Genomic DNA, 17768 nt, shown 5'->3' with positions numbered 1-17768 from the left:
AAAGACCCAGAGGAATACTCGAGGGCGGGCAGCGGGTTGGTGATTATGCGGGCGCAGTAGCAACAAGAGGCCAAACAAGGGAGGGACGGCATGACCACGACTGCGGATCTGCTCCGCCGCTAGCCTGCTACCTCGCCGCCCCGGCCGGCGCCCTCGCCGCCGGCCGATCCCCCACCGTCCTCCAGCGCGCCGCCCCCTCCTCCATGGTGAGACCTCGGCGGAGAATCAACTCCCGGCCTCTCCTTCGTCGCATCTGAGTTCGTCCACTTCTTCTTGCTCGGTTTTTTCATGCTCGAACAAGTTTCAATCCGGTTGATGCGATGCCGAGTTCGCGGCGAGATTCTGTGCGCAAGATTTTGAAGTGTTTGGTGCGGAGATTGGGGTGTAAAATTCTGTTCTTTTTTTGGTTGTTGGCTGGCAGGCGTGATCCGATGATAGCAACGAGAGCGCGCCTTCCCCTGCTCTCCCTGACGGCGTCGGCGCGCGGCGGGCGCACCAAGCGGAGGAGGAAAGGGAGCGGGAGCGGCCGCCATGTCCCCCAACCTGGAGGGCACGCTCAAGAGCCAGGTGCCGGCGCTGCTCCTCCGGCGCCTCTTCGGCGCCGGGGCGCGCCGGGATGAGGCGGCAGCCAAGCAGCACCACGGCCGCCAGGCGCCTTCGCCTTCGCCGCCTGCGCCGGCGGGGAGGCGGCGGGTGTTCGTGCAGACGGAGTCCGGGTGCGTGCTGGGCATGGACCTGGACCGCGGCGACAACGCGCACACCGTCAAGCGCCGGCTGCAGCTGGCCCTCAACGTGCCCACCGGCGGGACCTCGCTCACCTTCGGCGACCGCGTCCTGGAGAACGACCTCTCCTCCGTCCGCCACGACTCGCCGCTGCTGCTCACCCGCAACAGCATCCACCGCAGCTGCTCCACCCCGTGCCTCTGCCCGGTCTCCGAGGACTTCGAGCAGAAGGACTGCAGCGGACTGGTTGAGATACTGGGGTCGTCGAGCGGCAGCGTGAGGCGCCTCGTCGACGACGTGGCCTCCGGCATAATGGGCGGGCTGGATCCGGTCCCCATTGACAGTGGCCTTGGCGGCTCCTACTACTTCAGGAATGATGAGGGCGACAGAGTCGCCATTGTCAAGCCGACGGATGAGGAGCCCTTCGCCCCGAACAACCCAAAAGGGTTCACCGGGAGAGCGCTTGGCCAGCCGGGACTGAAGAAGTCCGTCAGGGTAGGGGAGACAGGGTTCAGGGAGGTTGCGGCGTACCTGTTGGACCATGAAAACTTCGCAAATGTTCCTGCAACGGCTCTGGTGAAGATAACACACTCGGTTTTCAATATCAATCGCCCAATGAACGGCGGCACTCCGGCTCATGACCATAAGCCGCAAGTCACCAGTAAGATTGCTTCATTTCAGCAGTTCATCGCTCATGACTTCGATGCCAGTGACCACGGCACTTCGAGCTTCCCGGTTGCTGCTGTTCACAGGATCGGCATATTAGACATCAGGATTTTCAACACTGACAGGCATGGTGGTAATGTCCTGGTGAGGAAGCTTGATGGAGGCACCGGCCGCTTTGGTTGCCAGACAGAGCTGTTCCCAATTGATCATGGGCTGTGCTTGCCGGAGAACTTGGAGGACCCTTATTTCGAGTGGATACACTGGGCGCAGGCGTCAATTCCGTTCTCCGAGGAAGAGCTCGAGTACATAAGCAAACTTGATCCGATGAGGGATGCTGCAATGCTGCGGGGAGAACTGCCCATGATACGGGAGGCTTGCCTCCGAGTCCTTATCCTGTGCACAATCTTCCTCAAGGAAGCTGCTGCTTTCGGGCTTTGCTTGGCAGAGATAGGGGAGATGATGACCAGGGAATTCAGAGGAATGGAGGAGGAACCCAGCAAACTGGAGGTTGTGTGCATGGAAGCCAGGAGGAAAGTAGACGAATGGGAACCCTTCTCCCCTAGTGTTGAAGAGGACATGGATTTCCAGTTCTCGATGGATGTGTTAGGAGGGTACAGTGATGTGATTCGATCGCCAAGATTCAATTGCTCGGGCCTGAAGGGCAGCTTCAGAAATCCTCTGACAAAGCTCGTGGAGAGCATGAACGAGGACGGTGATGATGAAGAAGATCGCAAGGAGCCTTCCATGCACTCATCTGATCGGTTCTCATCCGCTGACTTCAGCACGCCCAGTCTTCACAGAACCACCAGTTCAAAAACTAGTTCGAACAGCAGCGTGCACGCCCCGAACAGGAGCGCAGACGAGCAGCTCCCATCGAGCTTGTGCTTTTTCAGGTTGTCGGACATGAGCGCAGAGGAGTGGCACGTCTTCGTCGAGAAGTTCCAGGAGCTGCTGAAAGAAGCGCTGGAGGAATGCAAGGCGGCCGGGGGGCAGCGGATGAAGCAACGGCTGGGCACCTCCTGCAAATTTTGACTAGGTCCATAGAGCAGCAGAGAAGAAATACTGATACTGTTGCCTGTGTTTCTTTTGGAGCTAGTGCAGCAAAGATCATATCTACTACCTCAAGTTATGTTCATCAGGTAGATGAGACCAAAGGCTGGTGATGGGTGTGGAGAACAGCTTACGCACGTTTACTAGTTATGTTAATTAAAACCGAGTTTTGCATAATAAATGCTTGCCAGCTTGTGTATATTGTGTTAGATGCTACACACCAAGAGTGCTATTCGTTGGCTGTTGCTGAACATTCTTTGTGTTGTGCTGTGAGCAGTGTAAATATGGACCTCAGATGTAAAATGCTTACCTGGTGTTGAACATCTTGGATGAAATCTCGTCTTGTGATGGTTCTGATATCCGAATTTCTTTACGTTCAAATCTGACGAAGACTAAAATGTTGTCTTTGGAATTGGCAAGTTGTTTGTCAACTTGCAAAGATCAGTTGAAAAATGTAAGAAATAAGAAAGAGCTCTTTTCCTTACTGCTGTTACCTTGCATGATTGCAGACAGGGAGCAGCGTATCTTAATCACAGGTGCATTATGCCTTCTGTTGGCAATAATAGGGCTGACAGCAGCACCCAAGCTAATTTCAGTTGCCAAGGCCGGACTGTACAGTACTCCCTTCTGATGGATTTAAATTATAGATAAAGAACAGCGATAGATAACCTGCAGCAGATAGTCATGGATGCCCCTAATATAATGATACCATTAATAGTTGTTCATACTGTCTGCACCAAGATTAATTTGAGCATTTGACATAACCAGTTCTGAAGCCAGTTACTGATTAACAACATATGATCAGGCTAACAAGAATGTTTTATAACCAGTAAAAATAACAGACAATCACCAACAAATAAAATAAACAAACAATCACCTGGCTGTTGACCATGGACACTGCTCATTCTTGATAAGTTGCAATCGAAGCAAGTAAGAGGGAACATAAAGTAGATCTTGCAACGAATTGAATATCAGCAGTCGTGCAATCATGATGGCTGACCTGTTACAGACATAGCACTATCAACCAGCCCTCAAACATAGTGCCAACATGCATAGCAGTACAACTTGGCAACTCTGTTTCTCAATCAACAGCTTGACTGATGTCAAAAACATCCCTGCTATAAAGTACTAGCTGGGAAGATCAGAAGAGTTCGCTGTTCCCTAAAATAACGAAAATTTTAGCCTATAAACCAAGTATATGGAATATGTGCCAACACATATGCAGCATTGGACCAAATAATAATCTCATCCAAACACTGGCACCAGCGTTACAATCTTACATGAGAGCTAGCTACCAAACTCCGAGAAGTTAGTCTAAAGCAAACAGGTGGCTGGTTTATGTTTTTAGCAAATGAAGTGGAAAGGCAGATCTGCACTTACATAATGTTGTCCATCTTACCATATGCAATTATTTACTACTCTACAGGATAACTTTGCCTTCATCCAGCATCATAAAGCAGCAAGCCAGCAACCGAATGTATTTTAGTAGCCAAAGTATTATCGAAAGCCTTCAATTCAACATCTCACTAGGTGGAACACATATCGTCCAGAACACAAGCAATAACACAAAAGATTGACAAAGGTCATGCCAGAACAAATTTGTCTTCTGGAGGACATTATCACCATTTCTTTGGCCATGTCACTCTCACAATAAACAACAGTTTAAGGGCATGTACCATGGTTGATAAGACAACCTTATCTTAAGCCTGCCATGTAATCTAGAGAAGACAATAAAAAATGTTGTACAATGGGTCATTTCTTAGTCTTATCTCCTATAACTAGATATCCCTAAAAATGTGGTGAGGCATAGAAAAGGTATGCTTTTTCTTATGATTTCTCTCCTCCACCTCAGCATTTATCCTACATGGCACACATCTAAGACAGCACCATTGTGCATGCCCTAAGAGAGGCCTAAGTAGTGCAAGTACAGTGTCTATTGATTTCCAGGGCAGGCATTGTACACTCATATACTTGATTTTTTTTCAACAACTGATAATGCATCATGTCTGTATTATACTGTTTCGCATAGCAAACTGCAGAAGCAATTTCAGTAAGTGCTACACAAATTGGAAAATGTGCTTTGAGCTTTCGAGCAGACGACCCTAGGAACATGGAAGATGTAACCTGCATATGTCAGTCGAATATTGATGCAACAAAATTGGAAATGTGCTTTTGGCTTTGGAGCAGATGATCCTAGTGAACCTGAAAGTTGTAACCTTCATATGTCAGTGGAACATTCTCAAGTCAGGGGTTGATTTGTGGGTGCAGAAAAGTTGTGAACATTTGGTAGTGTTCGGTTGATTAGCTGGTAAAATGCATAACTAATTAAGTACACCATCTATAATGCCTTTATGGAATCACTGGCAAATAACTAAACCACACTGAGCATATATGAAGTCATCCTACCTATTAAGGAGGGCTCAATTCAACATCTCACTAAGTGGATCACTTACTATCCAGAGTACCAAGCAATAAAACAAAAGATTGACAAAGGTCATGCTAAAACAATCTTGTCTCCTAGAAGACATTATCTCCATTTCTTTGGCCATGTCACTCTCACAGGAAGTAACAGCTTAAGAAAGTGCTTACGTAGTACAGGTAAAGTGTCTTGGATTCTCTAAAAAAAGTGTCTTGGATTCCAGGGCAGGCATTCAGCACTCTTATACTCCCTCCACCTCATAATTTTTGTTGTGGTTTTAGTTAATACTACACAAACTGCAGAAGCAATTTCAGTTAATACTACACAAATTCGAAAGTGTGCTTTGGGCTTTGGAGTAGATGATCATAGTGAACCTAAAAGCTGTAACCTGTATATGTCAGTGGAATATTGATACTACGCAAATAGGAGAGTGTGATTTTGGCTTTCGAGTGATGATCCTAGACTCTGAAAGCTGCAACCTTCATATGTCAATGGAACATTCACATTCAGGGGTATATTTGTGGATGCAGAAAAGTTGTGAACATTTGCTAGTGTTCAGTTGATTAGCTGGGCAAATGTATAGCTAATTAAGGACGCTGTTTATAATGCCTTTGTGGAATCACTGGCAAACAACTAAACCACACACTGAGTTTAAATGAAGTCAGTCTATCTATTCAGGAGGACTCAGTTCACCATGTAGTCATGCATACAAAACAAAAACATGTTGCCTCATTCTGTTACAGGTATGCATATCAAAGCTGAGAAGGACTAGACTGTTTTCTATGTCAAAAGAACCGATACACCATATGGTTGATATTCCAATGAAACCATTCAGGTATCATATGCTCACTCATATGGTTAACTGCCATCACAGATCAAGTGAACTCATGTTTTTAACTTAAAAGAAAATACAAATCAAACACTATTCGGATAAAACAGCACGAGATCCTTTTCATTTCAGATATGGAAATGTAACCACTTACAAGTCACTGTTTGCTAAAAAAATGGTAATGGGAACAGGCGGACCTCCAATTGTATTTGTAACGATACTTCTAATTGCTGGAGTAGTGAAGGATCTCCGATGGCATGACTTGAGAAAATTGGTGGCTCAAGTCAAGTACTAGAAATGCTCTAAATTATTGGCTCAAAGAAGACACTATTCACCTAGCACTTGACAATTGATACAGCTAACAGGAATGATCCAATAGAACATCAAACAGGCATCTGGATGCCGAACTCCAAACCTAAAAGCATCTGAGCTGAAATCTTCGCAATGCAGCTCAACCATCAATAGATCGATGTGTCAAATCTTGGCTCATAAAAGCAGAACTGGGTATTGCACAATTGGCTTGCGCAGCCAGCAATCCACGACCAAGCCTTCTTGTCAACATCGTATAGGAGACCTCTGCCCTGGTTCCACGAGGTGAAACAAATGAGGTTGTCCTGCCCAAAGCACTCAAATCTCTCAGCAGACAACCTCAACAGAGCTCTAAAGTACTTGGGCGGCATCCTGCTTATTTCCACCCAGACAGTCCTGCCATGATCCAGCTCCCAGATCCTCATACTCTGCAGGGTGCTGTAAAGCCCGATCCTCCCCACTAAGAACAACCTTTTGCGAGCTCCGGCGACGAGATACCCGTCGAGCAGCGACCGGGGGAATTTCGCTGGTATATGCTCCCATTTGCCCGCATCCACTCTGTACATCATGAGCCCGAGCGGCGAGAGCGTCTCCAGGTACAGCCGGGAGTCGCAGAAGGCCATCTTGGAGGAGCAGAGGTTCTCGGCGGGCATCATCTGGTGCACGGACCATCTGTCCGCCTTGGAGTCGTAGACCTCGGTGGGGAGTGTCTCCCCGTAGACATCGCTGGTGGCAATGACCTTGAAGGAGCGGAGCCTCCTGTCGACGGCGAGCACGAGCTGGCGCTGCTGGTTGTGATGCATCTCCGGGAGCACCCGCCAGGCCTGCGTGAGCGGGTTGCAGACGAGGGTGCGGAAGACGGAGGAGGCGTCGAAGCCGGAGAAGCAGACGAGGCCCCCCGAGGAGCCGACGAGCCAGAGGTCCCAGGCGGGGAGGAAGGCGAGGGGCAGCCGGTAGCGCGCGCGGAGGGGCAGGCTGAGCGCGGCGCAGTGGGCGGGGGCCGGTCCGCCCCGCGCGAAGGCGAGCACGCAGGGCCCGTGGGAGGGCGCGGCGGCGTGCGCGGCGAGGAAGGCCGGGCCGCGCGGCACCGTGGCGGCCCAGCGGCGGGAGACGGCGCGGAGGCGCGGGAGGAGGAAGGGCGGGACCCGGGCGAGCACCTCGAGGAGCAGGTCGTCCGGGAGCGCCGCCCAGACGTCGGCGTCCATGGGGACGTCGGCGGGCGGCGCGGCCGCGGCCGAGGGGGCGGGCGTGGCGGCGCAGGTCTCCTCGTCGAGGCCCCGCGGCCGGGTGCGGGGGCGCGACGGGCTGGTGGGGCGGGCGGCGGCCGCCGCCGCGCGCGCCCCCGCCGACGCCGCCGCCGTCAGCCGCGCCGCCAGCTCGCGCATGTTGACGTCCATCGCCGGGATCGGAGGGGGCGGGGATCCGGCCGGGGGTGTGGGGGGAGAAATCTCGAATTCCTCTGGGGTCGCTGGGCTCTCTGCCCTCTCTCTTTTTGGACGGAGTCGGCGGGCCGGCGGGGCCCACCCGCGACGAAACGGGGGAGCACGACGCCGGGGGTGACGGAACGGAACGGAACGGAGGGGAGGGGAGCGGGGGGCAGCGGATTCCGTTACGTTTTCGGCGCGTTTGGAACGGAACGGGGTGTGGTTGGTCGCCGTCGCCTGGCTGGGCAAACCGACCGGCCGGGAAATGAACGACCTCGATAAACCAGAGACCGGTGCGTGGGAGGAAACGAACGAGGAGGCTGAAATGGCCGGAAGCAATTGTTGGAACTACCATCACACTGGATCTCTCAAAATTTAAACCCTGAAAAGCCAAACTCTTAAATTGAACTTCTCGAATTTGTTTTCATCCATTAAAAAACACCCTGAAAGTAGTCCATTCGAAAACGCATTGCACCTACGCAACCGGACAAGGCCGGTGAATGGACTTGGGCACGTCCGGCCCGGCTACCACCTCCACAACCGCGAGAAGGAACTAGCCGTCGTCCGAGCCAAACTCCGTTCCAGCCTCCCAGCGGGCAGGCATTCCGGATGGCTGGACGTGGACGAAAGAGGACGGGGCCGCAACACGGTGTACAACTCTCCACAACTCCAAAGGGAGCGGACAACGTCGGGATGCGCTGGCACCGGGCATGTCTAGGTCCCGTTCGACGAAATTGACGACATTCTTGCCTCATATGTCATTGTAGCGATTGCTTCGTTTGATGTTTGATGTACATGCCATTGGATGAATCAGGGATGGTAGTTTCATTGTGATGCATATTGTAGGACACATTCACAATGAACATGATATATGATGGTAAAGAAACTGTGTTTTTTTGTACAAGGAGGGCCCCCTCTTTGAATTCTATTAACAACAACCACATTGTCTAACTACTAAAATTTAAAAACTGACGACACATATGACCTTTTTTAGGGATAACGGCACATATGACCTATTACAGACCAAATGGACAAAGGCACAGAGTCATCAGCCCCAATAGCTCACATGGGCTATCGGCCATATACCGACCAATGACCCACAAAACCAACTAAGCCCAGCTCCATCATCCTAAAGTCTAAAAGCCAGATCCCAAGGATGTGGATAAAAATCACAAGGTTCAAACACACTCCATGGTACATGTGTGTATTCATAGAAGTGAGTACACATATCTGTGGTTGTGAGGTCTGCTTTCCCTAATCTGTTTCTAAAAGATAAAGGACCCCAATCCCTGGTCAACGGTCACGAGGAGAGATGACAAGTGCGAACATCCCGGATGGCATTTTATCTGCCTAGGGTTGTCATTTTACAAAATTACCACCGTCAAATCCATGGGTGTTTGCCGGGATCCTAGCCCCAGCGAACGTTCGCCAGATATCTATACTGAAAATACTCCCTCCTTTCTGGTTTATAGGGCTTATCTTAAAACTTTATTTTCTTTATAAGTCTCAATTCTAAGGGCATCTATAGCCGAACTTGGCAAATCTGACCCCTCAAATGCCCGCGGACGTGTCCGTGGACAGTGGTCGGTCATGCCTCAATATTTGATTCTATAACCGGACATCTCAAATTAGAAACCTCAAATCCATAGTATTACATGCAACGTGAAACCTAATCTAAGCGGGATCTCGCCCGGTTCTGCCGTGCCCACGTCCGGCGGTGCTCCCCAGAGTGTTTGTCCAGTCGCCGGCAAGGTAGGTTAGGGCATGGGACACGAGCCGGCTCATGGGACTCAAGGCGACGCCATCTCCCATGCCCCTACTCTTCCTCGTCGGAGCCCAGAACCCGGACGGTGCTGGTGGACGTCAGATCGATGATGGATCCGTCCTGGGGCGAGCCGACAACATCCACCACGACGCGGTTACGGCGCCCGAACTGGTGCACCATACGGGGCGTCGGAGAATGTGACTCCGCCTCGCCGACGTCCACCCCCACGAGGGCTGCCGCCGCCTCGCACGACGGGGCACACCGCGTCATGTTTGCATCGGATGATGGCCTCAGCGTGCCAACGGAGGGGTTGCAAGTCCGCCACCGCATTCGGATGCCAGACGGGCCGCACCACTTCTGGTGAGGCAGTGACGGCACACCTAGTGCCGGATCCATGCGCCACTTGGGCGGACGCAATGGATTCCCGACGGAAGGAGTCCAAGCGCTGCCTCGCACGGGCCTCCTCCCGGGAGCCGTGGAGCGGAAGCCGAACGACCATCTCCTCCTCGGGGCCGCGTGGGATGAGCTCGGGGTCAACTGATCTGGAGGTGAAGCACTCGAATCTGCTGCCGGCCATGCCGAAGAAGGCCCGAGATCGTCGAATGGGAGCTTGGGTGTCGGAGAGGAGTGAACTGAAGTGGTTAGAGTTTGGCCCGGCGAGCAGACGAGGAGTAGCATATGTGGGGTTTGGTGGGCCAGCCTGGGCCGTGTCCGGCGTGGTGGATGCGCCCGGACGCCCCTATATCTGCCTCATATTTAGGCTGGATATGAGGGGTGCTCGTCTCGGTTGAATTTTTGCGACCAGTCAGTGACCGGGTCGTCCGTCCGGTCACCTAAGACGGGTTTGGAGCGTCTGGCTGTAGATGCTCTTATTGCCGAGAGAGATTTTAAGATGTATGAAATCATAGTGACTCTCCACAACGTGTGTATTCAATGTGCTGTGGTGTCCATCGACAAGGAAACTTTTGGTAACCGGAGAACAAGGCCGTTTGAAGTGGCACAGGAAGGAAACACTTTTGCCGGTCCACATTTGAAGCGGAGACGCACAACCTTTTTTTGAAGTGTTTGCTGAGATTTGTCACCTCGAGATGGATGGAGGGCGCTCGGGAGCACACGAAACCAGAAAAAGGCCAAACAGTGGGCGCCGCCCGCAGCACGCCGCACCCACCAGAAAAACCGCTCGTTATCGTATCGTTTCCCCCCGAGACCAGACCACCCGACCCCCTTCGCCGTCTCCCCGCCGCGCTCGCCGCCGGCCGGGTACATCCAATCCAAGCGCCGCCTGCGCGCCCCAGCTCCGACCCAATGGCGTGGGGCGCGCCCGCGCGGGCGCAGTCGTCGCGGGTGCAGGCCCTCTACGACCTCTGCAGGCGCACCTTCCCCTCCCCCTCCCCCTCCTCCGCCGCCGCCCCGGCCGCCCCTCCGCCGGCCAGCGCCGTCCGCGCCATATCCTCCCTCATGGGTAACCCCCGGCCCTCCTCCTCCTCCCCTTCTCCATCTGCCTACCCATGGCCGCCCTGTCCATCCATGCCCGCCTAGTCTCTGCCTCTCAATGTGCGCGGTCGGTTATGTGCAGATACTATCAGCCCCGCGGACGTCGGGCTCAGGGACGACAGCCTCGGGGACGGCGGCGGCGGGCACGGGTTCTTCGACTCCACCTTCGTCAAGGGCGCGGCCAGGGCGGCCAGGTGGGCGCAGCCCATCACCTACCTGCACGTCTACGAGTGCGACGCCTTCTCTGTAAGCGCTCTTGGTTATCCTGCCACTGCAATCACCACTCGCCAGACAACCATTGCTTTGAGACAGATGGCTCAATTTGTGACATAGATCCATACATGCCGACAATCGTTCGAATTTCCGACGAGAGTAGTGTTGATTGTGACCTCATTGCTGCTTTGTGAACAAGCAAATGCTTGTCGAGGATATCAAGCCTGTTCTAGATTTCCAGTATACTGTTGGTTAGATGCTCTATCCCTTTCTAATAGTCAGAGTAAGTACATATCCACTTCGGAGTAGTTTATTAGCCATATTTATTTGTTGAGGCACACAACCTACTATTAACTTGTGTAATAACTGACCATGTTTACCATTGTGACTCCGCCATCAGCTTTGACAAACTATCTTATCTTTTCAACGAACCTATAGTTTCATATTGTAGTTTCTTCTACATTTTTTTCATCTTTGCTTGATCACAACTCTTTTACTACGGGGATACTACAGGGCACCTGCTAGTAATAGCTTGTAGGGGGCATTAACATTTTTTTTGGGTGTTTTCTATGTGTTTATGCAGATTGGAATATTCTGCTTGCCAACTTCAGCGGTCATTCCTCTTCATGATCATCCAGGAATGACTGTACTGAGCAAAATCCTATATGGTTCGATGCATGTGAAATCATATGACTGGGTAGAGCCTACTGTTGTAGCGAGTAATCGACAAGGTTATTTTTTTGCTCTACTTCAAGTTCAATATTTATTTTGCTTATTTCATACCTTGTCAGTTATAAATACTGCATGCAGAGTCTGTGTTCGGTCCTTATTTCTTACAGTATAATGTTTCTTCTGCTTGGTTTCCACTTTCCAAGTAGCAAACTAATGAACACTGGTCAACGGTACCTGTGTTGTAGTACCAATGGTCCAATACCACTGCATTTCGTCACCTAAATCTGTTAGTTCTTTTTTATTGGGTTTTTTGACGGGCAGACCGCTGACATATGTTAGTTATGACTTACCAGTGTTCAAATCATTTTAGAGTGGTTGTTTCCACGTGTTCATCATATTTCAAAGTCTGATCTTCAAAAGGGGTATTGCTAGCCTGAAATAATTTAATTTGTTTATTACTCATATGCAGTGAGACTGGCCAAGTTACATGCAGATGATGTTCTTACTGCTCCATGTCCAACTACCGTTCTGTATCCCCAAAGTGGCGGGAACCTACACTCCTTCACTTCAGTTGCCTCTTGTGCTGTTCTTGATGTACTTGCCCCACCATATGCTGAAGATGCTGGTCGAATTTGCACCTATTTTAATGATTATCCGTTTTCTAGCTTCTGTAAGTGAAACTCCTCCTTTTCATTATAACGCATCTTTGTTCTCATGGCGAGATCATTGCTAATTCCTTAACTAAATTCACTCTTCGGTAGTAGCTACGCATCATCCATGAGAGATATTTATCTCTGGAAGCATATATTATTTGTTAGTGTGCCTTTTAGTTTGATGATCCTAGAAACAATAATTGCCTCGTACATCTTGTTTATGAAAAGGCGGGAACCTTGGTATAGGGAAACAATGCAACTGATTGATTTGGTCACACCCTTGCCCATGAAAGTACTAGTGTAGGTGTGAGATCACTCTTGGTTTTCTAGGATTATGTTGTATGGAAGTGATGTTACAGGATGGCAGCAAACGATCAGTTGATTTCACTTTGAATCAGAGACTGGATGTAGCAAACACCAGTATGGTGGCTCATCTGTACAAACTCTTTAATGGAATTGTAATCTGTATTTGGAGCATTTAAATGACCCTGGACACTGAAACATGGCCCTTGCTCCTTCTTATGGTGCTTCTGTGCTATCTACATGTAAAACTATATCCAAAAGATTATAAAAAGTCTGATTTTATTTCTGAAACGTTGATGCAAGATGCATCTACCATGCCTCAAAATTTTATATGAAAACTCAGTTCTTAGATAAAGAAACAAAAAAGGAAATTAGATGGTGAATAGTACCAGACATATACTGTCCACAACAAAATTGAGTTGTGTACTATGCACAGTTAGATTTGTCTTTTTTGTTTCTCGAGTTGTAAATCCTGTTATATCTTGATATTTTGAGTCATGGAAGATGTGTATTGTGTACAGGTTTTCAACAAAAAACGTTTTCCCATAGTTTATAGTTTCTGTTTTTTCTTTTGGCTTAAGTAGCACAGAAACACCCTAAGAGGAGCACTGAACATATCCATTTTAGGGTCCTTAGCAAATTCAACAGCCTACTATTTCCAGAAGTGGCTCTCGGTATGGGTATGCACATGGCATGGAGTACATATAGATCTACAGGACCATACGTTACCCTTCGGTGTGAGCAAGATTGCCAACTTTGGTGGTTAGGTTAGGTCTGCTCATGCCAAGCATCACTTACCTGCCACACTGGGGAATGCATGCTGATCCTACCTATAGTAGCAAGCTGAGGTATATCGACTATAATTTGCCAAAACATGTTGTTTTTGCCGTTTAGTGTCATAACTCATAGGTTTGGTGATTTAGGTACTCCAACCAACCTTCTTCTATGTTCTGTTTGTTCATTCCCAGTTTGAGAAACTATCCGATTGTAGTATCCCAACATCCTAGAGCTGTTGATGGTTTTTCATCTTGTCTGGATACTCTTAATTCCCAGTCTGCTCTTGCATCTTCTATTTTCTCATGATTCGTGTGGTGCACAACTGCAGCAAGCGGACGCGCAAAGACAGTTGACAGCCCAGATAATTATGCCTGGATTGAAGCCATAAACTCACCTGTGTACATTAACATGCGCCCTGGCATGTATACTGGCCCGACTGTACAGGTATCCCTAACTTTAACCTGCTATATTCCTCTTTATCAGCCTTGGTCATTGCTAAAGAAGATGCTTGGATGCAATTCCTGATGCGTTTGCGCTTTCCAGGACCGCCTATCATAACCGACGAACCGAGGAGCATCAAGCAGTGTGTCCGGGCAGCGAGGCACCAATACAGTTCTTCCAATGTAGTGTTGTAAATGTACCGTAACCTGTTACTTTTCTATTTAGATTTTATGCTAGATGGATGGCTACAGTGAATATACAGTTAGAACTTTCTCATGCTCCGTTTAGTGGAGGAATTCACATTCTGTGGCCTTATCTTGTCGCAATTCTGTTTTTGCGGCCCCATAGTATATCTGTGTAAGTTTGGTGGTAAGAGTCTGCCGTTCATGGTGCACACTGTATTCCGAGTTCACTGTTATCAAAATTTCATGCAAAAATCAGTTGAAAACGTGATGGGTGCCGTGAGAGAACATGATGCAGGCATTCAGCCACTGTTATCAAAGTACGGATAAATATGCATGAACAATGACATTCTTATATTTCACCTTGCATCTACGCTGTTCATCATGCGCGATTCGCTGATTCCACGTGCATCAGGTGTTCCCAGCTAATCTCCAATTATGATGTCATGGTAATATGAAGAAGGGTGCAAAGCAATCATTATATCAATATCATGTTAATCAGGAACCAGATTGAGCAGACAGAGGTTGCTTCTAGCAGCAGATACTTGCCACACCGCACTAACTTACAACGAAAACAATGTAGAGCAGAAGGCTAAGGTCAGGGGGGGTGCTGTGCCTCCAGCTTCCTGATAATGGAGTTGGTCACGCCCCAGCTGAACCCTCTGTACTGAAGCCACCTCACGATGCGCGCACGCCGCTTCTCCAGGGGCAAGCTGCTCCCTCGCAGCCACTGCTTCGAGGCCTGAGCAAAGAGATGATCCATGGAAGCTTCTGAGAGGCCATGTGAGGCCTGGTCTTCGTCACCACGGTCGTCCTGGAACACGCTCCTCGTCGCCTGGTCCACTTCGGCCTCTGGCACCCCTTTCTGGCGAAGCGCCTGATTGGTGTGAAAATAAACATGAGATGCTTGATGAATGATCGCAACATCTCCATGAAAGTAAGCATAAAAATTAATGTCAACGGGAAGTGTTTCGACAACTATACATGACAATTATAATTACAGAGGATTTCAGTGAAAAAATCAGGAATGGGACACCGAATGTATCATTTGGGAGAGAAGATGCGAGAAAAGACTACCTGCTTTATACGCCTTGGACCCCAAGTTGATGACTGCCACCGGGATCGTGAAAATGATTCCGCATAATAACCATCATTCAACAGACCCCTTCAGGAACAAAGAAGGCATGCAAATTTATTCCACATAATGATCGTGAAAATGATTCTGCATAATATGCTAGTGAATAGTGATTCAACTATGACGATGATCCAATGCATGACTATTATTCACATTTTCATGTCAGGATATCCAACGGGAGTCTTACCTTGACTTGAAATCAGCAATCACAGAGTCGACTGTGTCGACAGAATAATTCTTACCACATAGTTTCTTCCTGAGCTCAGAAACACTGAATGCCCTGCTCAAGATAAACAAAAAGGCTTATTTCAGTGTCCAGTTTCAACAGCGGTATACAAGCGCTAACCGTACAAGTGAATAATAGTGACTGCAATTCAAAGCACAAAATTTCCTCTGTGTGGCACTCAATAAATTGGCAAGTTGAAGAGATTATTCGGCCTACTAGCATACGCTATCTTGCAGCACTGGCTTCCAGACCATCCTAAATAAACCATGTCTTCCCAAAAGTAAAGGTTTTTCACTTCTAAGCAGCAAAATCCTGCTTTTATTTTTCTACAACTGATTCTCCTCAGGTTTCCAGCTATCTCGGTGTGTGAGATGAACAGGCAAACTTCACAATGTTCACACCGAGACCTATCGCGGCGAATTCAGGGGCAAACATCGCCTAAGGAACATTCACGCATTGCTTCTATGAAGGTTTTCAGAGAGATTCCTCTGATACCGCCAGAGGTGGATATATATTCAGTAACAGTAGAACACAGTCTATCAGTGCTGACCTGACAGCAAGCAGCTCAATGGCGCTCTTCTTCGCATCCTTCACCACGCTTTCGCTGATTCCAGGCACCACGTCATCGCCTTCTCCCTCGTCCAACGAGAGCTGCAGGAACTGCTCGTCCGGAGCATTGTTCTTCGCTGTCAGGTAAAGAACCCAGAAGCAATGTCACACGTCTGAATTTTAATACACACAGCCTGACGAGCAAGACTTGGAATCTGCTGCGGCTCTCACCGGCGTACGCGCCCCCCTCGTCGGAGAAACCTCGCCGGCAGCTCACCAGCGGAGGCGCGCGCCGGAGGCCGCCCGCCCACCTCGCCCTGCGAGCAAACAACCGTCTGAGGCCGGGTGACGCTAAATCGAAAGGGGAGGGGAGGTTCGAGGGAGAGGGGTTACCGGCCGGAATAGGGGTTAAGGGCGCGGGAGTGCAGGCACGGCTCCAGCTCCGGCCGGAGCATGAGGAGGAGGCGGCGGCTCGCGGCCAGCGCCGCCATCCTTCGGCGGCTGGTGCCCTGACGGAGCCGCGCTGTGTCGGCGAGGATTCAACCTTGGGGGGCCGTGTTTTTCCTCCTTTCCGTAGGGTCTGCTCGTACTCTGTCAGTACTTAGGGTTCATTTGATTCAAAGGAATGTCACAGGAATTTGTAAGATTTGGATACTTTGCAAATTTCCCTATATACGGAGTATGAATTTGAGGATTTGGTTTGATGGATCCGGTTGTGGACGCTGACTTTGGATGCTTGCCTGGTCATTGTCCGCGGAGGGCCTGAACGCGGAGGGCCTGAACGCGACCGCGGACGTATAGGCCCTAGATTAGGTAACTGGTTGTAGAGCGAAGGGGGGATTTTGGTCTATGGGTGTATATACATTCTATATAAAAAATAGTAATTAAATAAAAAATCTGAAATATTTTTGAAATAAAGTTGACCTTCCGTTGTACTTGTAAGAAGAATTCCACAAAATGAAAAACCCTCGTTGACTTCTTTAAAAAAACAAAATTTACAGCCAAAATAGTGTAAATAGGGACCTATAATAGCAAATAAATTTTGTTTTTCTGCCCTGAAGTCAATGCTTGGTTTTTGCTTGACAAAATCTATATACTAGTGCACAAAAATCCAGTTTATTCCAAAAAAGTCTAAACTTTTTTTATACTTTTTTTGTAGTTATTGGAAAATTCTCATATATGGTGTATATACAACCAGGAACTACCAAATGTTGTCTGCCACGTGCTACCAATTTGACTTTTTCATGTCTTGTCAATGGAGATACTCCCTCCTTTCCGGTTTACAGGGTTTAAATCTGAAATCTCATCAACCAAGGTAGATGGTGAATGGAGGAATATATCTCGTAGTTTTAAAATTACTCAAACTTTAATCTGCATTAATTGCAGTATATGCATGGATGACCACTAAATGAGTAGAATGGTTACATGCATTGGTTGGTTTCTTTTAATTCTTGCGTGCGTCAATTTAATGCACCTTGAAATGTGAACACATGATGGAAAGAATTGAAAATAAGACTTATAATAGGAAAAAGCTAAGAGAATGAGATGAGCCCAATAAACCGGAAAGAAGGGAGTATATCACATTTTCTATTCGTGGTTTTACTAACAAACTACTGTTATGTATCCACAAAACTTGTTGAATATTCCTTTTTGGAAATTGTAAACATCATAAGTATCTTCTTTTAGTATAGTTGTGTATAGAATATAAACATGTACCGTTCTCTTTCTAGTTTGTTAGGCCTAACTCAAAATTTTCGGTAACCAGGTCAGAATTTGAGAGGGATCACAGAAAATTCTAGTAGCAACACTGTCATCCATAAGCTTGTTCAGACGGGTATGACGACTCGTACGGCTATTTGGGTACACCATGCACCGGAGGAGATTCTCCCTTACACGTAACCACTGGCGGAACTATGTGGTGTGCTACGGGTGCCATGG

At 48.8% G+C, this 17768-nt stretch overlaps 4 protein-coding genes across 5 annotated transcripts; 2 read left to right on the top strand and 2 right to left on the bottom strand.

Moving 5' to 3' along the window:
• Positions 1–2774, top strand: LOC123055078 (phosphatidylinositol 4-kinase gamma 6). 2 transcript variants are annotated; one of them, XM_044478993.1, is made up of 2 exons: positions 1–206; positions 422–2774. In XM_044478993.1, the coding sequence occupies exon 2, from the start codon at positions 532–534 to the stop codon at positions 2419–2421; it is 1890 nt and encodes a 629-aa protein (XP_044334928.1). In that variant the 5' UTR covers positions 1–206; positions 422–531; the 3' UTR covers positions 2422–2774. The 2 variants fall into 2 exon arrangements, with proteins under 2 accessions (XP_044334928.1, XP_044334929.1); XM_044478994.1 differs by having other exon boundaries at positions 18–257.
• A 3009-nt stretch (positions 2775–5783) lies between these two features.
• On the bottom strand, positions 5784–7615 carry LOC123050516 (F-box/kelch-repeat protein At5g15710). The gene has a single exon (XM_044473299.1). It carries the CDS (start codon positions 7391–7393, stop codon positions 6146–6148), a length of 1248 nt encoding a protein of 415 aa, XP_044329234.1. The 5' UTR covers positions 7394–7615; the 3' UTR covers positions 5784–6145.
• A 2715-nt stretch (positions 7616–10330) lies between these two features.
• LOC123055077 (plant cysteine oxidase 3) lies at positions 10331–14264 on the top strand. Its single transcript, XM_044478992.1, has 6 exons — positions 10331–10647; positions 10762–10925; positions 11476–11623; positions 12034–12234; positions 13626–13741; positions 13841–14264. Exons 1-6 carry the CDS (start codon positions 10491–10493, stop codon positions 13853–13855), a joined length of 801 nt encoding a protein of 266 aa, XP_044334927.1. The 5' UTR covers positions 10331–10490; the 3' UTR covers positions 13856–14264.
• A 111-nt stretch (positions 14265–14375) lies between these two features.
• LOC123055075 (regulatory protein RecX) lies at positions 14376–16573 on the bottom strand. The gene is made up of 6 exons (XM_044478991.1): positions 16224–16573; positions 16062–16147; positions 15832–15967; positions 15243–15335; positions 14998–15085; positions 14376–14797 (listed from the first exon to the last, which is right to left on the bottom strand). Exons 1-6 carry the CDS (start codon positions 16319–16321, stop codon positions 14519–14521), a joined length of 780 nt encoding a protein of 259 aa, XP_044334926.1. The 5' UTR covers positions 16322–16573; the 3' UTR covers positions 14376–14518.
• Positions 16574–17768: the final 1195 nt, after the last annotated feature.

Source organism: Triticum aestivum, chromosome 2D (assembly GCF_018294505.1).
Source record: "Triticum aestivum cultivar Chinese Spring chromosome 2D, IWGSC CS RefSeq v2.1, whole genome shotgun sequence".
In the NCBI taxonomy this organism is placed as follows: domain Eukaryota; kingdom Viridiplantae; phylum Streptophyta; class Magnoliopsida; order Poales; family Poaceae; genus Triticum; species Triticum aestivum.
This window is presented reverse-complemented; position numbering and strand designations above follow the sequence as displayed.